The 24,512-nt window shown below is 46.9% G+C and overlaps 1 protein-coding gene across 1 annotated transcript; it reads left to right on the top strand.

The window, feature by feature from the left end:
- Nucleotides 1-150: 150 nt before the first annotated feature.
- Nucleotides 151-23,438, top strand: SARS2 (seryl-tRNA synthetase 2, mitochondrial). Its single transcript, XM_035117467.2, has 16 exons — nt 151-412; nt 2,936-3,031; nt 3,297-3,326; nt 4,304-4,444; nt 5,862-5,916; nt 6,083-6,146; nt 7,772-7,877; nt 9,470-9,517; nt 11,069-11,177; nt 14,229-14,274; nt 14,891-14,978; nt 16,133-16,245; nt 17,973-18,066; nt 19,054-19,146; nt 19,299-19,364; nt 21,348-23,438. Exons 1-16 carry the CDS (start codon nt 158-160, stop codon nt 21,462-21,464), a joined length of 1,521 nt encoding a protein of 506 aa, XP_034973358.2. The 5' UTR covers nt 151-157; the 3' UTR covers nt 21,465-23,438.
- Nucleotides 23,439-24,512: the final 1,074 nt, after the last annotated feature.

The raw sequence follows: 24,512 nt of genomic DNA, 5'->3' as shown, positions 1-24,512 counted from the left end.
AGGGGGGGGGACCTAAACTTCGCCATGGCAACCAAATCGTGCTAGGGCGGGCCTAGCTGCGCCTCTGATTGGTCCGCCGGCGGCGGCACGCTCAACGGTGACGCTCACATTGGCCGGCGATCCTCGTGTCACATGACCGACCATCATGGCGGCGCCCATGAGGCTGTGCCGGGGCCTGGGGTTGCGACCGCGGTTGCTGCGCCGGGGGCTTCCGCTGCTATTCTCGAGGGCGCGGAGCGGCCGTCCGGCGGTGGTAGCTGCTGGGAGAAGCCGGCTGTACGAGCACGCGCGGGGCGGCTGGACGGCGCGCCCGCGGCTGAACTTGGAGGCGCTGAGCGCGCAGCTGGCCGAAGCCGAGCGGGAGCTGGAGATGCGCAAGGGGCCCCTCGGGCCGCAGGACCTGCGCGAGATTGTAAGCGCGGGCCGTGGGTGGGCTCAGCTGGGCGCGCAAGTGCTGTTGCTCCCGCTCTCCTGCGGGCTTGGCTAGCGCCAGAGCTTAGCACCAGAAGATGCTTTAAGCGCCAGGGGTTTAACCCAGCCTTCGCCAGCCAGCTGCCCTCTTAGGTTGCTAACACAGTGTATGCAATCGAAATATATTTAATTTTTTTTTTTGAAAATTGTCCAGTATCACCTTAGAGACCTACTAAGTTTGTTCTCGGTATAAGCTTTCGTGTGCATGCACACTTCTTCAGATAAGTGTATGCAAGCCAAGCCGCTTTGCCCTGGCTTTAAAAATTAGTGACAGCCTGATGTGGGTAGTGCTTGGTTGAAATTTGCAAAGCTGGGGTGGGGTGGGCTTTGCTCAGCCTTTGCCACCCTGATGACATCCTGTGTGCATCTATTTTCTTGAGCTGAACAGAGTGAGAGTCATGGGTGTGTGGAGAGTGTTCGTATGAACTTAACAGTGCTTACTGTAGTTTATTTTTTGGTTGCTACTTTGTTAATGTTTTATTGATTATAAATGCTGTATTGATATGTTAATAATATGACTTTCGTTTTAATTATGATGTTTATTTTATTTTTTTAGTTGCCTGGTTAACAGTGTTTTATAGTTGTCATTTTTTCACTGATTTTTTTGGTTACGGTATTCCATAAGACTTACGCTAGGGTTGCCATATTTCAAAAAATAAAAACTAGGAAACTAGCTATTGAGATTTTACCAAAACGTCAAAAAATGTGATTTTTCAGTTAACTTTTCTAGGATCCAAGATAAAGCACCACCCTTCATAAATTCCCCCCAACTCCGCCTTTGAAATCCCAATAATGTCCAGTAAAATCCGGATGTCTGGCAGTATTCGTGATGTTCTGTTGTTGTTGTTGTTGTTGTTTAGTCGTTTAGTCGTGTCCGACTCTTCGTGACCCCGTGGACCAGAGCACGCCAGGCACTCCTGTCTTCCACTGCCTCCCGCAGTTTGGTCAAACTCATGTTCGTAGCTTCAAGAACACTGTCCAACCACCTCGTCCTCTGTTGTCCCCTTCTCCTTGTGCCCTCCAGCTTTCCCAACATCAGGGTCTTTTCCAGGGAGTTTTCTCTTCTCATGAGGTGGCCAAAGTATTGGAGCCTCAGCTTCAGGACCTGTCCTTCCAGTGAGCACTCAGAGCTGATTTCCTTCAGAATGGATAGGTTTGATCTTCTTGCAGTCCATGGGACTCTCAAGAGTCTCCTCCAGCACCATAATTCAAAAGCATCAATTCTTCAGCGATCAGCCTTCTTTATGGACCAGCTCTCACTTCCATACATCACTACTGGGAAAACCATAGCTTTAACTATACAGACCTTTGTCGGCAAGGTGATGTCTCTGCTTTTTAAGATGCTGTCTAGGTTTGTCATTGCTTTTCTTCCAAGAAGCAGGGGTCTTTTAATTTCGTGACTGCTGTCACCATCTGCAGTGATCAAGGAGCCCAAGAAAGTAAAATCTCTCATTTCCTCTATTTCTTCCCCTTCTATTTGCCAGGAGGTGATGGGACCAGTGGCCATGATCTTGGTTTTTTTGATGTTGAGCTTCAGACCATATTTTGCGCTCTCCTCTTTCACCCTCATTAAAAGGTTCTTTAATTCCTCCTCACTTTCTGCCATCAAGGTTGTGTCTGTCATCTGCATATCTGAGGTTGTTGATATTTCTTCCGGCAATCTTAATTCCGGCTTGGGATTCATCTAGTCCAGCCTTTCGCATGATGAATTCTGCATATAAGTTAAATAAGGAGGGAGACAATATACAACCTTGTCGTACTCCTTTCCCAATTTTGAACCAATCAGTTGTTCCATATCCAGTTCTAACTGTAGCTTCTTGTCCCACATAGAGATTTCTCAGTAGACAGATGAGGTGATCAGGCACTCCCATTTCTTTAAGAACTTGCCATAGTTCTTATGTTCTGTTCTGTTGATGTTCTGTTATGTTTGGTTAACTGCTTTGGGAATCATTTGAATGAATAGTGACAGAGAAATACAATAAATTAGTCCAAATCAATCAATCAATCAATCAATCAGTGTTTTGGGCTACAGCTCCCATCAGCCCCAGCCAGCAGAATTAGAGCTTGGTGAATGCTGATCTAACAATGAGATGTGTGAGAAAAGAATTTCTGTGTGTTTTCTCTGTGACAATATTCAACAAGCTAAACCCTTTCTTCCCCTTGTCATGCTTATATTTGAGCTGGGAAAAGCTGGTCATGGGTCTCTAAAGACTGTGAAGCCATGCCAGGGTAAAAGGTAACAGTTCTATGGCTCTCAAGCATCTGCGTGTCAAGGGAACTGTTTCCAGGTTCTTGCCTTAGCAGCTTAACGTAACTGAAGCTCCATAAGTTTTCCTTCCATTGTTTTTCACTCTCCACGTCCAGTAGTACCTTCTCCTGTGCATACTATCTGTTTTTGAATAATCTTGTTAAACCGCTATTAGGCTGTATCATATTTTTCTTATTTTTTCCTGATGCCTACTAGGTTGCCACTTGGCAGAGATCAGTCGAGGTGCAAGAAGAAATTGCAGTACTTGAAGCTGAGAAAGAGAAGGTGGCTGAAGAAGTGGGGAATATTGTGGTGAGTCCACATTATAGCAACTATTATGGAACAACTCAGAACCACTGTAGAAGATATGTTTCAATAAATATAAGAGGGGGAAGGAAAAGCCAGATGCTCAGGGCTGCCTACCACAAATTACTGGTTTTGTGTTTCCTTTCTTGTTGTTGTGTTACAGCCAGAAATGGTGTGTGTGGAGAGAGGGAGGGAGAGAGAGAGAGAAAGAGAATATCTGAATATATATCTTGGGAATAATTCTAACTCGCTCTTTAATTTCCCTTTCCAGAAAAGCCAAGACGGCAGTACTTTGCAGTCGGTAAGGAAGTTTTTTTTTATCCTTTCCTGCTACCTTAACAATTGAAGAACTGTAGCTTTAAAACTGAGAGCAAGTGCTTTCTAGTATGGCAAAGGGAGAAGAATCACTTCTGGCATTTCTTTGCCTACAGATTTGACAACTCTCTCCCAAACCTTTGGCTCGTATAATCTGGTCAGGTCTGTGCCACATTCCTTCTAGTATTTGGGAATTTTCCTTTTTTGGGGAGCTAACAATGGTGCAAGAGATATGACTTCATTGATGTCAACACTAACCAAGCTTCCAACCCATTTATTGTTTCCTACCCATGGCGGCTGTATTTCACTTCCACTGCCAGAGACAGTATGCCCTAAATACCAGTTGAGCAATTACATTTTCTAGTGAATAATATAAACCCCCGAGGAATGGCAAAACTCCTGCATAGACAGCTTTGATGGAATTTAAGCAAGCCCCAATCCTGCTTCCAATGTTGGCTTCAAACTCTGTCCCCCCCCCAATTTTGTATCGCCTTTTTCTCCCTTCTCAAATGTGAGCAGCGAGCAAACCAACAAAGCAACTGTGTGCACCGTTCTTAAATAAACGGGTACAACTTCTGAACTCTAAATTGTAGCAGAACCGTTGCGACATGTTAGCCAAATCTGTGAACTCTTTCGTAGGCTTGAAGTCTATGTTTGGGACCACTTGTGTTTGGAACTGCATTTGGAACCTCTTTTGCCCACGTGGAAATGAGCCAAAGGGCTTTTCCTGTCCAGTTGACCTGGAAGCTTTTTAGAATCACTAAAATCAAAGCCTCTTGAGGAATCATGCCAAATTCTCTTGAGGGAGCTCCCCGTTAACATGTATTTCCAAGGATACCCCTCCTTTTCTCATTGCTGTTGAAAGACCGGACCTGGGATCCAAATAGCAATAAATACCCTGCTTCTTATTCCCTGCCTGCTTGGGTCTGACAGCATCCTTCTCTTCCTCTCCTTCCCTTTCAGCTCCCTGCCTACAATGCTTTGCGGAAGCAGGGAAGGGAGCTCCGCCTTCGTCTCAATGCTTTGCGCCAGGAGGAGCTGGAGCTGGATGAGAAGTACTACCTGCGTGCCCTCAGGCTGCCCAACAGGACCCATCCAGATGTGGTAAAAGAGAGTGACGCAAGAGGAGCAATCTAGAACACTCGGGGACTCAAATTGAGCATGGCTGGGGGCCACTGTCAGGAAGGCCCTGCAGTGCTCTCCAGCTGAGTATTCTTCCCGGGTCAAGGATATATGCAGCCAAGGGTTCCCCTGCAGATAAAAAGAGGGGGGGGAATGCTTGGATAATGCAGTAACATTTTACTCCATTCCTTTCGTTGCTTGTGGGTGGGGATGCACACAGAACAGTTTGCACCTTCATGAGTTTCCCTAGTCACCTTTGACCTAATGGAAGGGATATATGGCTGTGGCTGAGTGGCTGGCCAGTGCCCAGTCGAGAGGAGATGCTGGGAATGTGTGAGGCTTCAGGGCATAGCCAGTACTCCAACAAGGAGCTACTGAGGAATATTCCCTGGGGGAAGAGCATGTGCCTCCTCCTCCTTCCCTCCTCGAGAGGTCCAGAGGGTGGCAACACGAGAACGGGGCCTTCTCTGCAGTGGCTCCCCATATGTGGAATGCTCTCCCCAGGGAAGTTCACCTTGCGCCTTCATTATACACATTTAGGCGCCAGGCAAAAACGTTCCTTTCTATGCAGCCCTTTGGTTGATCTGATTTGCATCCTATGCCCTTTTTAAATGTTTTTTTTTGGGGGGGGCTATTGGGTGGTTGTTTTTCTTTTTATTACGTATTTTGTGGTTTTATATCTGGATTTTATTTTGTGAACCGCCCTGAAACCCATGGGTATATAAATTCAATAAATAAAATTAAAATAAATGAAGAGCTGGTGATATGGCACCCAGCAACGGTAAACTGAATAGTCCTGTGGTCATGGCAATATGTGTGCAGTAAGAGAGGGATGTGGGGGAATGGGCAACCAAGCCTTTTGACATACCCTTGCCCATGGAAGCTTCATAGAAGCATAGAATTGTAGAGTTGGAAGGGACCCTAGGGGTCATCTAGTCCAACCTCCCCTGCAAGGCAGGAATGTGGAGCTGTCCCTTATGGGGATCAAACCAGCAACCTTGGCATTATCAGCACCAGGCACTAACCAACTCATGGCCCATTCAAGCTCCTTTGCCTGAAACCAGTAACCGTTCCATGTAAAAGACCCTGGTGGTTAGCTCCTCAGAGCCAGTGTGGTGTAACGGTTAGAGTCAGACCAGGACCCGGGAGACCGGGGTTCAAATCCTTAACTAGGCCATGAAGCTCTCTGGGGAGGGAAAAGAACCTTGGGAGCCTAACCTACCTCACAGGGTTGTTGTGTGAGAATAAAGCAGGGAGGAAAGGAGCTCTGGGCACCACCTTGAGCTTCTCAGAGGAAAAGGTGGGCTAGAAAATGCAATGAATAAGAAGTAAATAATAGGGAGCAGCAATACCTCTCATGCTTCCGTGCCTTTAACCTCTGACCTTTTCCTTCCCCCAGCCAATTGGAGATGAGAGCCAAGCGCGGGTGTTGGAGGTTGTTGGTGAAAAGCCAGGTGAGAAAGGATTCCTTTCATTACCACCAGGGGGGTTACTTGCTTCTTTCCAGGCAGCACTTGCATTGCCTTTTTAAAAAATACCTGGATCTATTAAATTCTTCCTTATTCCTGATTTAATCCTCATATTCCCCTGTGTTTTGTTTTGTTTTATAAAAAAAAACAGCATTTGACTTCAAGGCGAAAGGGCACCTGGAAATTGGTGAAGCCCTGGATATCATAAGGCAAAGGTATGTATGAGAAACTGGGGGTCTCATCCCTTCCCACCCAAGGCATTCTGCTTAAAAGGGACCATTTGGAAGAAAGGGAGGCAGTCTTGAATCCTGTCTGAGCACAGTGAAATGAAACAACAGCTCCACCTGCTGGTAGAGAATAAGTACATACAGTCTGGGGAAAATTAAGTTTCCCCCTTCTTCCCTCAGTCAGTGCCACTAGTAGTCACTAGGCAGTTCCCTCTTCCTAGGGAGAAGATCATGGCTCAGTGGTTAGAGGATCTGCCTAGCATGCAGAAGGTCTCAGGTTCAATTCCAGTGGCACCTGGGAAAGGTAGAACTGGAAAGGTCTCTAATCTGTCGCCTCGGAGATCTGCTTCCTGACAGTGCTGACCCAGAAGTGACTGGCTTGCAATGTAAAGGGGAAATGACGGTTTCAGAGTTGCCCCGTAATTTGCAAACACATACACAAATCATACGCTTCTCAGTTATATAAGGTCCTCCTCCGAGAGCCCTGCCCTCTACCGTACTGTTTGCCCTTCTCTCTGTTTGTGTGCGTTGAGCGAAATTTCTAAAGCCTGTGAGCACAGACACTGAAATCCCAGTAATGTGCACAAAGTTGTTGTTGGGGAGGCACATCAAATTTTGGCCTTGCACAGGGCGGCATATTACCCCTGATTGAACCTGGGACCTCCTGCTTGCAAGGCAGACACCCTGCCGCTGAGCTGTGGCTCTTTAGCTGGATACAACCCCACGTAAACAGGCTTTGAGGCCTGGAATCAATTGCCCCATTGCTCCCTGAAAAAGCGTTGGAGAAAGTGTGCTTGTGCAAAGGCAAGCAGAGGAGCGAGTGAGCAAACGGGGCTTAGAGAAATTGCCTAATGCCCTGATGGAGGGGCAGGGTGCTAAATATGATTCAGGCAGGACAAAGGATACCTTTGGTCTCTGAGCGGATATTTCCAGAATTTGCAGGCATCCATTAGCTGATTGGAAACCCTTCTCCTTCCTGAACAGGGATGAATATTTGATGGGTGGCCTTTGAGATAAACTGTTTGCCCTGAGGGCCTTTTCCAATAGCAGGCTGCTTCCCACCCACCACCCACCCCCGTGATCTGTTTCACAAAGCTCCCTCTGAGCCTTAGGCCAAAGCTGGGAGCCTCTCTTGTCACGAAAGGAAGCTTGCCATTGACTAAATGCGCTCGTCATGGAATTGTCACTCTTAACGTGGCTGTGGGATCATGTTTAATGGAGAGTGTTGTCCTCCTGGGTGCAGCTGGATATTGGGCACATGGCAGGGAAAGGACCACAGCTCAAGGGTCGAGCATCTGCCTTGCAAGCAGAGAGTTCCCCAGTTTCAATCCCCAGCACCTCCAGGGAAGAGCTCCAGCCTAGACATTTGTTGCAACAGGGCTCTTAAATCCAGTTTGCGCAAACCTAAGTTTCTGGTGATGGAATGGCTCCCTGCAAAATAGTGACTCCTGAAGCTCTTGGCCTGTTGACAGGGCTTAAAAGGCCAGCTAGCCCAGCCTACCCACCCCCCACACATTAGCAGATCAAGCAGGGTTATCCACATTAGCAGATCAAGCCCCACATCCCTGGGAAGTGCCTCAATGCCTTCTTCTTTTCTCCCCTCTGTTCCGCAGGCGCCTGTCCCACATCTCTGGCTACCGGTCGTTCTACCTCCGTGGGGCAGGAGCAATGCTGCAGCAAGCCTTGGTGCAGTTCACTTTCAACAAGCTGGTAAAAAAGGTACCAAACTTTTTTTGGGGGGGCACCCTGTGGAGCAGAGTGTCCTGATCCGCTGGGCCAGAGGAGGGCTTGTGGGGGAGTGGTTGGGTGCAGGGATGCCAAAGAAGGACTTCAAAAGCAACAGTGACTGGTTCTACAGGTGAAACTCGGAAAATTAGAATATCGTTGAAAAGTGCATTTATTTCAGTAATGCAACTTATTATTTTTTATTTTTCTTTTAATTTTTACAAATGCTTTCTTTTGGAAATTCCACGGTAATAAAGCAAATAGTTACAATAATACAAAAATAAACATCGCTATTGCATTTCATTAATTACATTCCATTTATAATTGACCCGCCTAATGACAAATAATTACAATTACAACAAATAAAGGCTTGGCATATCTTGCTTTGCATGTCTTGCATCTATCTCATAAAGTGGTTTCAACTTTTAAGTTGCGTTACTGAAATAAATGCACTTTTTGACAATATTCTAATTTTCCGAGTTTCACCTGTAGTGCTTTATTAAACAAAAGGTGTAGACTTACTGCAAATCAGCCTGCTAGGTCTGCCAGCCTTTACGGTACATGGCTTACTAGCTGAACATGAGTCAACAGTGTGATGCAGCAGCAAAAAAAAAAAAAAAAAAAAAAGCAAATGCTATTCTAGGCTGCATCAACAGCGCTATAGTGTCCAGATCAAGGGAAGTTATGGGACCACTCTATTCTGCCTTGGTCAGAGCACATTTGGAATACTGTGTCCAGTTCTGGATGCCACAATTAAGAAGGATGTTGACAAGCTGGAAGGTGTGCAGAGGAGGGTGATGAAGATGATCAAGGGTCTGGAAACCAAGCCTTATGAGGAATGGTTGAAGGAGCTGGGTATGTTTAGCCTGGAGAAGAGGAGACTGAGAGGAGACAGGATAGCCACCTTCAAATATCTCAAGGGCTGTCACATGGAAGAGGGAACAAGCTTGTTTTCTCCTACTCAAGAGAGTAGAACGTGAACCAATGGCTTCAAGTTGCAGGAAAGAAGATTCCGACCAAACATACAGAAAAACATTCTGACAGTAAGAGCTGTTCAGCAGTGGAACACACTCTCCTTGGAGCTTTTTAAGCAGAAGTTGGATGCACTGCAGGGGTTATGATTCTATGATTCCTTCCTTCCTCTACAATGTCATATATTAAATTTACAAACCACTTGTTCCTTCTTGGGATCTCTTAACAGTCGAAGCATAACCCATCTGGGCTAAGTAATTCTAGAAACATGAACTGAATAATGCAGAAAGCGTTGTGCTGGATCAGACCAAGTTCTGTCTTGTCCAGAGTTGTTTCCCAAAATGTCCCATCAGCTACCAGGTGGCTCATCAGCTCACCATTGGCCCAGCTGTGGGCAAAGGCCTCCCTTGCACGACCGTTCTCTGTGCGAGGACAGAAGATGTGACAACCAGGCGATGGGGCAATGTCCTTTTCTTGACCTTGTCTTTTTCTCTCTCATTAGGGCAGGAGGGGGCAATTCCCCCTTTTGCAGATACCTTATTAGGGAGTCCCTGGGAGTCAGGCACCCAAGGATACTTCCAGCAGCTCTTCATCCTCTTCCTTTCCCCCCACAGGGCTTTATTCCCATGACTGTTCCAGATCTGCTAAAAGGAGCCGTCTTTGTAAGTAGTCTATCTCTCTCTCTCTCACACACACACACACACACAGAGAGACCCAGCAAAAAAGGATTCATGGGGCCTGAAAGATCTTTGGTCTATCTAGCTCAGTATTGTCTACACTGACTGGCAGTCGCTTTCAGGCTGGGGTGGGTGTGTTTCTCTCCAGCCCTACCTTGAGATGCTGCTGGGGTCTTCTGTATGGAAAGCAGATGCCTTGCCTCTGAGCTTCCAGAGCGTCCTCTCTGGCACCCCCAACGTGTGTGTCTCTCGTGGCATTTCTATCACTTTTCAACACAGCGTTGCTCACAAGGCCAGGAGACTTGTTGCCCTCTGAAGACGGGGGTGGGCACATGGCCCTTTTTAGCCTGGAGGCCACATACCGTTCTGCACAGTGTTCTGAGGGCCGCACAATAGTGGTGGGCGGGGCAGAGGCAAAAGTGGGCAGAACAACGGATGTAGTTCCTCTTCTCTCTCTCTCTCTCTCTCTCTCATTTATTGGGTTTTTCAGATTAAAATTTTACAGTCATACAGTGGGGCGGTACCTTGATTCTCGAACTTAATCTGTTCCAGGAGTCCGTTCAACTCCTGAAACTGTTCGAAAACCAAGGTGCGGCTTCTGATTGGCTGCGGGAGCTTCCTGCACTCAAGCAGAAGCCGCGTCGGATGTTTGGCTGCCGAAAAACATTTGCAAACAGGAACACTCGCTTCTGGGTTTGCGGCATTCGGGAGCCGATTTGTTCGACAACTAAGCCGTTCGGGAACCAAGGTACTGCTGTCTATCAAACATAGATCATAAAAACAAGATTCCAAGGAATCTCCTGGACTCCCATTCTCGCCTTTGTGGGTCCTATTATCAATCTTTTCCTCCTGCATCTTTTATGGTGACCCAAATCTTTGGCATCTCCACTGTGTCCAGAATTCACCATTAAATTAGTTTCCTCTTGCTTGTCTGGAGATGGAGGAGACTCCTCTTCTGAACAGAGTCCAGAAGGGACCTGTGACTAATTTGAAATGACAATACAGTGGTACCTTGACTTACAAACGCCTCAGGTTACAAACGCTTTAGGTTACAAACTCCGCTAACCTGGAAGAGTTACCTCGAGTTGAGAACTTTGCCCCAGGATGAAAAAGGAAATCGCTTGCCAGTGGCGCAGCGGCAGCAAGAGGCCCCATTAGCGAAAGCACGCCTCCTTAACTAGAGGCAGTTAACTAGAACAGTTTCAGGTTAAGAACGGACCTCCAGAACGAATTAAGTTCGTAAGTAGAGGTACCACTGTATTTCCACTTGATATCCACTCCTGAGAACGGAACCTTTTAGAGCTAGTTTTCTGACCAAACTCTGAGCATCTTCTTTAAGAAATACCTTTATTGAGAATGCGTTTCCAAGTGATGGCCACTGCAGGCGGGCCTCATTTTTCAACCTGGCACCTTCCCCTTGTTGCCGGATTGCAGCTGCCATTATCTCTGAGCACTGGGCATGCTGGCTGGGCCTGATGGGAGCCCTGTAGACTCACCCACCCACCTGTGTCACACCTCTCTCCTCTTGCTTCCCAGGAAGGTTGCGGCATGCCCCCAGAAGCCAGCTCCTCCCTGCTGTACAACATAGACCCTTCTCGCTTTGAAGACCTGAGCCTGGCAGGCACGTCTGAAGTCGGCATTGCAGGTATGGCAAAAGGGTGGAGTTTTGGAATGTCCTCCTCAATGGAGTACTGGGAGAGAACTTCCTTAGGCTCCAGAGAAGCTTTATTGGCCAGTGTGGTGTGAGAGCCAGTGTGGTGTAGTGGTTATGAGTGGTAGACTTGTAGTCTGGTGAACCGGGTTCGCATCCCCGCTCCTCCACATGCAGCTGCTGGGTGACCTTGGGCTAGTCACACTTCTCTGAAGTCTCTCAGCCCCACTCACCTCACAGAGTGCTTGTTGTGGGGGAGGAAGGGAAAGGAGAATGTTAGCCGCTTTGAGACTCCTTAGGGTAGTGATAAAGTGGGATATCAAATCCAAACTCTTCTCTTCTTCTTCTTCTTCTTCCCCATCTTTATGTCCCCAGATGTTGTTGAACTGTAACTCCCTTCATTTCTGGCCATGCTTGTTCCTTCATTGTTCATGCCACTTTTCACTCACACGAATCACAAAGCAGCTCTCAAGCAAAAAGAAAAAGAGAATGGAAGTCATTAAAACTGCAGTTGCGATATAAGGGATTGGTATTTTGACTAGAGCATAATTGAAATTTATAAGATTATAATTCTCAAACTTCCCAACTCTCCGCGGGCCTCAAAGGTCGGTGCAAAAGCTCATGGGATGGCAGTTGCAAAGGCTGCTTTTCCCACTCGTTTTGTGCCATTTTTGCAGATTTCCTGCTCTTCCCAGGCCGTCAATCAATTTTAAATTGATTAAATCAATTTATTTAATTATTTGCTGACACCATGTGTATAAGCGATCACGTGTAAAAGTGGAGAGTGGGGCTGTGCGATATATCGATGCATCATCCAAAACTGGTTAGAAGTCCATATTGTGATATTGGCTTCATAGTTTTTGACCTGGCAAAATCATGTTGTGAATCATGATGTGTGTGCGTGTTTGTGTGCTGTGCAAAAATCACAATGTGGGGAAAACAGTGAAGCCAGCCGGTGCCTCTGCATAGCTCCATCCTCCTTTCAGACATCACGATATCTCTGTCTATCACAATGTTTAGCTGGTGATATATCGTGGTGTTGAAAACCAGGCATCGCCTGGTCCTAGTGGGGAGACACCTGTATTAACAAAACTCTACTCTTCTCCCCGAGAGAGACAGACAGACAGACAGACAGATAGGCTGCACATAAAATGTAGAAACAAAACTCTTTTTTTTAAAAAAAATATTTTTATTGAAGGTTTTCTCAGTTTACAAAGACGTGTACAGTGTCTCTCATAACATTTTTACAGATCAGTTTCAATTGTTGAGACATTGGGGAGGAAAAGGGGGGAGAATGGTAGATAAGGGAAGGGGGTGGGGGTGTGTGGCAATGTTTCTGTTTTACTTAATGTGTGTGTGGGGGGGGAGTTGTCAGCAATGCTTGCATAGGTTCCTTGTTGTGCATTTGTTTTCCTTTGGTGGTGAGAGTTGTTGGGGTTGGCCTAGGATATAGTTTTATTTTGTGGTTGGCTGTGGTGGTCTGTTTTATGTGAGTGGGGTGGGTGGGTGTTCTGGGTCAGGTTAGCCAAATTGATTTGTATGCTGTTGGTGGATTTTTGTCGTTGTCTTGTTGGGCTGTGTATGTGATGAAGGGGAGCCATGTTGGGGTGAAGCCGTCTTCTTCTATTTGTCCCCGTGTCAGTTTCAACTTATTGGTTAGTTTTTCTAGTAGGGCTGTTTCCCATACCGTCTGGTACCATTGGTCTATGCTTACTCCTGACAGGTCTTTCCAGTGTCTGGTTATGATGCTTCTGGTTGCTGAGAGTAAGTGGGTTATGAGTTCTTTGTGTTGTAGATGGGCATTATTGTCCTGGAAGATGTTTAGCAGGGCCAGTTCTGGGGTAAGTTCTAATGTTTGTTGGGTTATTTTACCTATTTCTCTTACGGTTGTTCTCCAGAATTGTTGGGTTTTGGGGCATTCCCACCACATGTGGAAATAGGTGCCTGTTGAGGTGCATCCTCTCCAGCATTTTGATGAGGTTCCTGGGTGTATTAGTGCTAGTTTTCGTGGTGTGAGGTACCACCTGTAGATGGTTTTCAGAGTGAGTTCTTTCCTTTTTGCTGATATGGATTTAAAGGGGGGTTTAGCCCACATTCTGGTCCATTGAGTGGGGTTAATCTCGTAGCCTATGTCGTCTTCCCATTGTTTTTTTATTGTGTCTGGGGGGTTTGTGGGATTTTGGAGCAGTATTTTATATATTGCAGATACCATCCCTTTGCCGTGACCCTTTGTCGTTAGGAGGAGATTTTCAAAGGGTGTCAGGGGTCTTGTTGCTGCTAGTTTTATTGCTGGCTTGTTCAGAAGGGCATGTAATTGGTGTTGTGCTAACCAGGGTATTTGGGTGTCTTCTAGTTTATCTTGTATTTCTTGTGTTGTCAGAGGTGTGTTATTTTTATAAAAGTCTAGTAGGCGATATAGGCCTTTGGTTTGCCAAGTTTTTGTTTGGATGTTTTGTGCTGCATGGTGGAATAGTGGATGATAGACTAGGGGGAGTAGTGGGGATGTGGTTGGGGATAGTTTGTCCGTTTCTGTTTTCCATGCTTTGAACATGGTTTGTGTGTACCTATTAAGTGTTGTGGGGATCTTTCTTAGTTTGTTTGGGAGGAGTGGGTATGCTGTGGTGCAGATACTTTCAATTGTCTCTCTCTCTAGGTGTATCCATTGTTTTGTCTCGTCTTCCAGTATATATGGGATTATATGTCGAATTTGGTTGGCCCTGTAATATGTTTCTATGTTAGGGATTCCCCATCCTCCTTGTGAGGTGGGGAGGTGCAGGTATTTGGTGCTTATTCTTGGTTTCTTGTGTGAGAAGATGAAGGAGTGTAGTTTTCTCTGCCATCTGCGAAGTTGGGTTGGGGGGATCCAGACTGGGAGGGGAAACAAAACTCTTTTGAAACGTTATTGATAGTTCCTTCTTCATCCCTGGTTGAAAAATGTACGTTAGCAGGGTGGGGTTGGCGAGAGCGACCAGGGCAAAGGAATTAAGGAATCGCGCCCCAATTTCTTCACTCAAATCCATTCCCTCCGCCTTCTCTTCCTACTAGGATACTTCATGGATCATGCAGTGAATCTGAGAGACACCCCCGTCAGGTGAGGAACTTTCTGCCCACCTTGTGGACGCGTTCAGGTGCCGCTGTGCACATGTTCAAAACGTTACGCATAATGAAATACGGGCTGTGGAAGTCTAGAGTCTAACGTTAGTAATTCTTGGAGTCCGTGGGTCTACTCTGAGCCTGGATACACCCCTCCTCTCAATTCTAGAGAGAGCCCCAGCTTTTGTTTACGGCGTTAGAGAACCCTGATTTTCCCCACTGTCAACTGGTCAGCCCCTGTGAAAACAGGATGCTAGACTAAATGGGCCATTGGCCTGACTCTGATGTTCTCCTTTACATCATAGGGGTTTCTGCAGGGGAAACAGGCTGTTGGGAACATCAGCTGCTCCCCGGGTGCGTGCTTTAAAAGACTAAGGCTGCCCATCTTCACAGCCTTGAAATCTACAAGCTGGATCATTTAAAAGAAAGTTGAGGGGTTCGCCCCCCTCCCCTGCCCCAGGGAGCCAACTATTTGTTCCATCCTCGTAAGGTTTCCTGCCCTCCCGTGGAATTGTGATGTGTACCCACCCACAGACTCCTCTGCCCTCCTCTGCCCAATTCCTCTTGACCACTGAGCTCACCAACCCTCCTGTCTCTTCTTCCGCCTTGGCCAGGACAGTGTGTGTCAGCACGTGCTACAGGGCGGAAACAGAAACTCGCCATGAGTCGTGGGGACTGTATCGAGTGCACCAGTTCACCAAGGTGAGGATGACGTGCGCTCGTGGTGTGGCGCCGTTGGAGGTGGGGAGAAGGGGCAGGGTCTGTGGCATAGGCCTCAAAGGCCCAGTATACCTGAAGGAGCGTCTCCAACCCCATCATCCAGCCTGGACACTGAGGTCCAGCTCCAAGGGCTTTCGGGGGTTCCCTCCCTGCGAGAAGTGAGGTTACAGGGAACCAGGCAGAGGGCCTTCTCAGTAGTGGCTCCCCCCCTGTAGAATGCCCTCCCATCAGATGTCAAGGAAATAAACAACTATCTGACTTTTATAAGACATCTGAAGGCAGCCCTGTTTAGGGAAGTTTTTAATGTTTGATGTTTTATCGTGTTTTTAATATTCTGTTGGGAGCCGCCCAGAGTGGCTGGGGAAACCCAGCCAGATTGGGGGGGGGTATAAATAATATATTATTATTATTATTATTATTATTATTATTATTATTATTATTATTATTTATTGGTGCATCCTGAGATTTTTTGGGGTGGGGCGGGGTGGAGCTCGAAGAGAAATTTGAGATCTTAACAGATGCTAATGGCACATCAAGCGTGTTGTTCAGTTCGACGCAAGCCCAGCAAATGCATGGGATTGGTTAATCGAACTCATCCCGAACTTCTCTTGCTTTTCGCTTCAAACAATGCAAGTTTCTAGTCCTCAGCGCCGCAAAGATAGCCCGTTCTCATTGAAAAAGCAGAAGGCAAGAGGGCGCAGCTGATCTTAGCTTTCCTGCAGGGATGTGTGGGCTTCCGCGCTGGCATTAATAAGAGGTACATTGTAAGAGGCACGCAAAGTTTCCATGGGGCTTGGAATGCTTCCTGCAGGATTTGGGTTATGTTGGAGTAGGGTTTCACCCCCCTCACCACTGCTTCAGCACAGAAAGTGGAGAGGTGGTGTTGTGTAGTGGTTAGAGTGCTGGACTAGGACCTGGGAGAGACTAGAGTTTAAATCCCCAGTTGCCCCGGGGCTCAGTGGGTGAGACCTTGGGCCAGTCACTCACTCTCTGCCTAACCTACCTCGCAGGGTTGTCATGGGGATTTAATTGGGGAGGGGGAGAACCGTGTCCGCCTCTCCCTCTCCCTTCCCTCTTCTCCTGCCGTTACTTTTCCCTCTCCCTCTGGCTAACAAATTTCTATCCCCACAATCCAGGTGGAAATGTTTGGGGTTACTGCCAACGAGACTGGGTTCGAAAGCGAGGTCTTGCTGGACGAATTCCTGGCCGTGCAGAAAGAGATCTTCTCTGAGCTGGGACTGCACTACAAGTAGGGAGTCGCACAAGAGCTGGGGTGGCGGCTGGGGGACTCTTGCTCGCCGTTGGCTGCTGGGGACGTGAGTGTGTGGTCGTTGAGGAGGGGGAAGGAGGGCTGCTTGGCCAGCCAGCAGAGACATGTCTGGTTGCATCCTGAACCCACCTTAGAGGGTATGCTAAGGGACATTTAAAATACAGTACAGTACTAACAAAGCAAAGCAACGTCCAGGGAACGTCAGAATGCTGCAGCACAATTGCTGACAGGAGTGAGAACTCGCCAGCCTGTGGTCAGAGAGCTGTGCTGGCTGCCGATTTACTGCCAGGCCCAATTCAAGGTGTTACTATTAGCGCTTTAAGCTTTTTTTAAAAAACATTATTTTTATTGAATAAATTTTTTTTAAAAAAACCAATGCAAATTACCAATAACATAGCCAATTATAATTTTCCCCCCCTTTCCCCCTCCCATCCCACCCTCTCCCACTCTCTAAGGACTTCCCTCAGCTCCCCTCTCTGATTTGTTTGTACATATTGTTTTCTGCATGTTATAAAATTGTGCATATCATTTACCTTATCTATCATATGTTCCACTAATAAATTGTGGATGTTTATTCAAAACCTGCCAAGGAGTCCAAATCCTTTTGTTGTCTTTTTAAATAGTTTGTAAAAAGTTCCCATTCTTCTTTGAAGTCGCGGTTGTCCTCCTCACGTAGTTTATATGTTATCTTTGCCAACTCTGCATAACTCAACAGTTTTTCTTGCCATTGTTCTTTTCTTGGGATTTCCTCATTCTTCCATCTTTGCGCTAACAAGACTCTTGCCGCTGTTGAAGTTCTTTGTTTTCCTTGGCAGGTCTTGTCCTACAATCCCTAACAAAAATGCTTCTGATTTTTTTTTTTTACAAATGCCATTTTAAACATCTTTTTCAATTCATTATATATCATCTCCTAGAATTTTTTAACTTCTGCGCAGAGAAGCGCATAAAGCTTTTAACAGCTCAGTATAGTTTACCTGGGAAGGGACGCAGGTGGCGCTGTGGTCTAAACCACTGAGCCTCTTGGGCTTGCCGATTGGAAGGTTGGCGGTTCGAGTCCCCACGACGGGTTGAGCTCCCGTTACTCGGTCCCAGCTCCTGCCAACCTACGGTAGCAGTTCAAAAGCACGTCAAGTTCAAGTAGATAAATAGGTACCACTCTGGCAGGAAGGTAAACAGCGTTTCTGTGCGCTGCTTTGGTTTGCCAGAAGCGGCTTAGTCATGCAGGCCACATGACCCAGAAGCTATACGCTGGCTCCCTCGGCCAATAAAGCGAGATGAGTGCCGCAACCCCAGAGTCGTCCGTGACTGGACCTAACGGTCAGGGGTCCCTTTACCTTTACAGTTTACCTACAAGATGCTTAGAAAGTTAAGGTCATTTTAATCTGTTTCTTGTATTTTAACTTTTGTGTGCTTTAAACTATTGCAACTTTTTCTTGAGTTTACTGTTTTATCTTTTGTAAATAGCTTTGAGGGTTTGTTTGTTTGTTTGTTTGTTTGCTTGCTTGCTTGTTTTCAGTCCAGTGGTGTATGAGTTCTACAAAATAAGGCCAAAAAGGTAATCTCACTTATTTCCTTAGCAATCCTCAGGTAGCAAGACCTGGATAGAGGTTCCTGAGCCAATGCCTTCCGGCCAAGGTGGCAACAGGGCGTGCCCAACTTTCATGGCCGCCGTTACGCATCTGATCTCGATTTCTCTTTACCAATAGGGTCCTGGATATGCCCACGCAGGAACTGGGCCTACCTGCATACAGGAAATTCGACATTGAAGCCTGGATGCCAGGCCGGGACAAGTACGGAGAGGTGAGTGGGGCAGAGTCCACTCACTCCTGAATCTCTACTCCAAGCACCAACCCAACCCCAAGGTGGAAGAAGCTGTGGGGAAAGTCCGATAGATCCATCTCAATCTCCTTCTGCAGAGAAGCGGCGCAGAAGGATAAGAAGAACAAGGGAATGTAGGAAATCGGACTGTGGGTCTGTCTAGCTTACTATTGTCTTCACAGTCTAGACTGGAGACTTCCCCTCCCTCCCTCTCCTGCGAAACTCTCCCCCTTTAATTCTGAGAGTGGTGGCGCCACCAAGAGGGTCCTGTCCTCCCTTTGACCATATCAAAATCCGACTCTCTCTTTTTTAGTTTTTTTATTTATACTTTTCAGATTTATGCATTTCATTACTTTTACAATCCATTTCACATTTCAAAACTTCCCACTCTTTTCTGTGGTTCCTTCAATTTACATTTTCATATCTTCTGCATATCCAGATTCATTTAACTTGGAAATTTAATTATCTACTGTAAATATATACTCTTATAAAACTGCAGTTATTACAATAATCCTGCTAATGTTTTTATCTGTTTACAATTTATCTGTAAATATTCAATGAACCATTTCCATTCTTTTATAAAAAGTTTGTTATCTTGATTTCTTATTCTTCCGGTAAGTTTCACCATTTCTGCATATTCCATAAGTTCTTGTATCCCTTCTTCCTTTGCTGGGACTTCTGCTTCTTTCCATTTTGGGGCGAGTAGCATTCTTGCTGTTGTAGTCACATACATAAATAAATTTCTATACAATTTAGGTAGTTCTGTCCCTATAATTACCAAATGAAAAGCTTCTGGGTTGTTTTTTATCAAAGAGATTTTGAACATCCTTTTCAATTCATTATATATCATTTGATGATGACAAAATCTGACTCTCATATCTACAATCATTTCTGAGATCTGCCCCAAGGGCCCCCAATGCAACTTCTGCCTTGGCCAGGTATGTGACTTCCCTTCGTTTCCCCTGCTAGATCTCCAGCGCCTCCAACTGCACAGACTACCAGAGCCGCCGGCTGAACATCATGTACTACAACCAGGAAGGCCGCCTGTCTTATGCGCACACGGTAGGCTGGGCCCCGGGCCTGTGGCCTGAGATACAGGGATGGGTGGGGAGAAGGAGAGCCCAGGTGTCAATAACCTGTGCTTTTTTTGCTCCTTAACCCGATGCTACACTGGGGGCCTCCAGCGTCTCAACACAACTGTCTGTTCTTTGCAGGTCAACGGCACAGCCTGTGCTGTCCCCCGGATGCTCATTGCCCTCCTGGAATCCAACCAGCGCAAGGTTTGTTGCTGGCATCATCATCATAATCATCACCATGATTTATTTATACCCCGCCCATTTGGGTGTGTTTCCCCAGCCACTCTGAGTGGCTCCCAACAGAATATTAAAAACATGATAAAACATCAAACATTCAAAACTTCCCTAAACAGGGCTGCCTTCACATGTCTTCTAAAAGTCAGGTAGATGTTTATCTCCTTGACATCTGATGGGAGGGCATTCCACAGGGAGGGTGCCACCACTGAGAAGGCCCTCTGCTTGGTTCCCTGTAACTTCGCTTCTCACAGGGAGGGAACCACCAGAAGGCCCTCAGAGCTGGACCTCAAGTGTCCGGGCTGAACAATGAGGGTGGAGACGCTCCTTCAGGTATACTGGGCCTTTGAGGCCGTTTAGGGCTTTCACGGTCAGCACCAACCCTTTGAATTGTGCTCGGAAACGTACTGGGAGCCAATGCAGGTCTTTCAGGACCGGTGTTATAGGGTCTCGGCGGTCGCTCCCAGTCACCAGTCTAGCTGCCGCATTCTGGATTAATTGTAGTTTCTGGGTCACCTTCAAAGGTAGCCCCATGTAGAGCGCATTGCAGTAGTCCAAGCGGGAGACAACTGGAGCATGCACCACTTCAGGCTGGGCTCTGTACATGGCAGGGAGGGCCCACCTCCAGCCCAGGGGCAGGACAACCCCCCCCCCAAGCAAGGACCTCTTCACCCAGAACATGTTTAAATTACGGGATTTGAGGCAGGGAGGGCCGCCAACTTGGATGACTTTAAAAGAGGAGACAGATTCAGGGAGGAGAGGGCTGTCGGTGGCTGCTGGCTCCAATGGCTGTAGTCTGCCTCCTCAGTCAAAGGCAGAAGTGCTTCTGAATCGCACTTGCTGAAAACCCCAGGAGGGAAGAGAGCTCTTGCACTCAGGACCTGCTTGTGGCCACCGTGAGGATGCCGGACTAGATGAGCTGTACAAATGCACTGAGCATTGCACAGCTGTACACACAGCTGTACACACAGCTGTACAAATGCACTGAGCATTGCACAGGCAGCCAGGGATTCCCCGGCAAAAGCCTTGCCTTGACAAAGCTGGCCTCTGGCAATCTCCCATCTCTCAGCCTCGTTCCTTGCCTCTGCAAGTCTGGGTCCGAGACTGATCTGCCTTACAGAGCGTTGTGAAGTGTGTTAGATTTTTCCAGGGGGAAAATGGGAAAAACCTGGGGGGAAACCTGGAGAGGCAGGTAAGGCCTGCATAATCAACCACAAGGCACGGCACATGTATGCCATTTGAGTGGCAATGTCCATCAGCTTTGCAGGGGGGGGGGGAACCCCTCAAATATTTTATTGCAGGGGCCAGAGGAGGAACCTTCAGCCCCTAGGAGTTGGCTCCTGTGGATTGTTCCAAGACAGGGGTCAGCAAACTTTTTCAGCAGGGGGCCAGTCCACTGTCCCTCAGACCTTGTGGGGGGGCGGACTATATTAAAAAATAATAATAATGAACGAATTCCTATGCCCCACAAATAACCCAGAGATGCATTTTAAATAAAAGGACACATTCTACTTATGTAAAAACACCAGGCAGGCCCCACAAATAACCCAGAGATGCATTTTAAATAAAAGGACACATTCTACTCATGTAAAAACATGCTGATTCCCAGACTGTCCGCGGGCCGGATTTGGAAGGTGATTGGGCTGCATCCGGCCCCTGGGCCTTAGTTTGGTGACCCCTGTTCCAAGAGGTCTATAGCTCCCATCCACTGCAGGACTGATGGGGATTTTAGGGGCTAGGAGCTGGCATACCCTGTCAGAAACAAGTGGGTTTCGTTTGACGCTGTGTTGTTATTCTCACTATTTATTGAATTTTTAGACCACCCTATACCTGGAGGTCTCGGGGCGGTTCACAGAATAACCAGGGTGGTTCGCAGAATGTTGCGTAGAGGGCAGAAGGTGGCCAACACAGGGTCCTCAAACCCCCTTCTCTGCCCTTGTCCCTCCTCTGTAGGATGGCAGCGTTCGGGTACCAGAGGTCCTACAGCCACTGATGGGCGCAGAGATCATCAGCAAGCCCAGCTATACTCCGTTGAAATACATCGGCCCAAACCAGCCCAAAAGACACTGAACACCCCCCAAATCCTGGGGTGCCTTGGAAAATCTGAGAGGATCAAGAAGTCCAGAGACCCAGAAGAGGAAGGAAGGATGAGCGCTTGAATAGTGGGGTGGGTGACTTTGAATTGGGGGGGCCTGAAATGCCAGCAAGGTGACCTTTACCCCCAATTAGGCACTGTGGAGAGAGAACTCACTTCTTCTGGGTAGAGGGGGATGTGAGCCATCCTTCTCAAGGTGATCTTCGTGGACCCAGGGCGCTTCCAGAAAAGGCTGGCTGTGAAGTCCCAACGTGTGACTTGGGACGGGGATCCCTTTTGCCCTTCCCTGGAGTTCCTGTAATTTCCCCATCAGCCAGACTCGAGTTAGCGAAGCCTCTCTGTTCTTAACCTCTGTTGTATTTCGTTGGTGGGTATCAGAACAGTCGACGGAGCAGAGAAGACATTTGCCCAATAAAAATTGCTAATGAAAATGTCTGTTTGCTTCTAGCAGTGATGGTTTTGCATGCTTCTGCCCTGGGGTGTTTCAGGAGGCCGGGCTGTGGATAACCCAGTGGTTTCCCCAGCAATTCTCAAGCCATAAGCTGCCCTGCTTCTGTTTCCCCCAAAGTTGCTGCAGATAGTTCAAAGGTGGCTCCTGCACAGCCTTCCCCTGTTGAAATTCCCAGCCATGATATTCCACATCAGAGAATCCTAGAACTGGAAGGGACCCTGAGGGTCATCTAGCCCAACCCCCCACAATGCAGGAATCTTTTGACCCAATGTGGGGCTCGAACTCACAACCCTGAGATTAAGAGTCTCCTGCTCTACCAACTGAGCTATCCCAGCTACAGAGAGAAGCAAGGAACCATAAGGAAACTTCCCTTATGAGGAAAGGTAGCAGCATTCGGGACTCCTTAGTTTAGACAAAAAGCAAGAGGTGATACGATAGGCACTTATAAAATGATGCATGGCATGGAGAAAAATGGATAGAAATAAGTTTTTCTCCCACTTAGAACTCGTAGAACGTGTGGACGCCCTGTGATGATTCAGGGCAGATAGAATCGTAGAACTGTAGTGTGAGGAGGGACCCTCAAGGGTCATCTAGTCCAACCCCTTTCAATGCAGGAAACTGCTAAAGCATCTCTGACAGATGCTCTGCTTAAAAACCTCCAAAGGAGGAGAGTCCACCACCTCCGAAGGGAGGCCAGTCCACTGTTGAACAGCTCTTACTGTCAAAAAGTTTTTTTTCTTGACATTTAGTTAGAATCTCATTTCTTGCAACTTAAGAGAGTATTTCACACAGTGCAAAGTGTGGCTGTAGCTCTTGGGTCTTGGCCTATGATAAAGTCCCCTAGGTGAAACTCTGTGTTCGATGCATGAAACCATTGCCCGACTTGGAGAGTTTAAATAAATATTGTCGCTAGGATGGCGGTGAGAGCGGGCTGATACAGAGTAGGGGCTCGAAAGGGAGTCACATGTGTTTAAGAGAGAGAGAGAGAGAGAGAATCCTTTTGTGATTTGACCCAACTCCACCCTCCTCCCCAAACACTCTTTATTGGACTCAGACGCACCTGCCTTGCAGCTGCCATTTCCCCTCCTCTGCAAAGTGGCCGCAAACCACAATGGCTCCCTCGGGTGTGGCTTTAAGAAATTGTCTTCGCACAAAAGCTGAGCCCGCAGGGGAAAAGAAAAGCTGTCAGAGGCAGCAGCTGGAGTTAGGCCTAACCCGGCTTGCTGTGCAAACTCTCTTCCCATTCCAGATTCTACAGAGCAAGAAGCGAGGCAACACATTGAAAGGTGGACCAGCTGCTGTGGACTTTGGACTTGCGGAAGTCACGCCTGGTTAACTTTTTCTCTCATTTTGTTTTATTTGTATGTTAACAAACGTAGCAAAGAGGAAGAAAACAAAGATTAAAAAAAATAGAAACTGTCCTGGAAGGACAAAAGTACGAAGATAAATACGGCCTATTAACTCCTATTTGTGAAATATTCCCTTACAAATAAAATTATTCAAATAAAAGCATTCTTCACCTGCGAGTTCCATCGTTCTTGAGAGTAAAGGTTCTTCAATGAGCCAGACATTTGCATATACCGATGACATGGAATGCCTCAATATTTGTATAAGAAATAAAATCATGCCATTTTTTTAAAAAACTGTCGTTCAAGCTCTGCCCTTTATATATTTCCTGTTAAATTTTCTATATAGGGTTGTTTCCAATACTAGCTGTATTCCAGGTTGACCTACTGAAATTAACACAATTTACCTGATTAATTTCAGCGGGTCTAGCGAAGAATTTGGTTGGACGCAACCTGCAATTTCTATAGGGCTGTCATCATGAATCTGTAGCATTAAAACACACTATTACTGAGGCATCTCAGCTGTATTGAAATGAAGAGCCCATAGCAACCAGAAAGCACAGGCTCTTGCCCTGCAGAACTTACAACTGAAAGATGAATGATGAGGATATACCAAGAGGAGAAAGCCAGGGTTGTGCAGTGATTAGATTGGTGGGCTGTGACTTGGGAGAACAGGGTTAGAATCCCCACTCAAGCCAAGAAGCTCACTGGGTAACAGATTTGCTTGGCAGTTGAGCTCCTTTGGAGCTAAGTGAACCCTGTTTCCAGATAAGTGGTTGTTGAGTTGCAGCCATAGACTGCATTCTCCGTCCATTTACTTGCAGGGTAGGCCCCGTTGAATGCAATGCAATGCATTTCAAAGTAATGCAATGCAATGCATTTCAAAGTAATCTGACTTCCAGCCAGGTCTGACTTCCTGCCAGGTCATCTTTTCACTTTAAAAAAAATAAAAATAAATAAATTGCAAGAGTCAAGTTTGTCTCAAGAACATAAGAATACAAGAAGTGAGCTGCTGGATGAGGCCAATGGCCCATCTAGTCCAGCATCTTGTTCTCCCAGTGGCCCACCAGATGCCTGTGGGAAACCCGCAAGCAGGATAGGACCATGAGAGCCCCTCTCTCCTCTTGTGGTTTCCAGCAACTGGTATCCAGAAGCATTGTCTAATCCAGGCATCCCCAAACTGCAGCCCTCCAGATGTTTTGGCCTACAACTCCCATGATTCCCTA

This window comes from Zootoca vivipara, chromosome 6, assembly GCF_963506605.1.
Source record: "Zootoca vivipara chromosome 6, rZooViv1.1, whole genome shotgun sequence".
NCBI classification, from domain to species: Eukaryota; Metazoa; Chordata; class Lepidosauria; order Squamata; family Lacertidae; genus Zootoca; species Zootoca vivipara.
This window is presented reverse-complemented; position numbering and strand designations above follow the sequence as displayed.

Bases quoted from the DNA above. Each gene is read 5' to 3' on its own strand.
- SARS2 (XM_035117467.2), top strand. From the start codon at position 158: ATGAGGCTGTGCCGGGGCCTGGGGTTGCGACCGCGGTTGCTGCGCCGG. The intron at 413-2,935 runs GTAAGCGCGGGC...GATGCCTACTAG, and splicing joins CGCAGGACCTGCGCGAGATT to GTTGCCACTTGGCAGAGATC. The intron at 18,067-19,053 runs GTGAGTGGGGCA...TTCCCCTGCTAG, and splicing joins GCCGGGACAAGTACGGAGAG to ATCTCCAGCGCCTCCAACTG.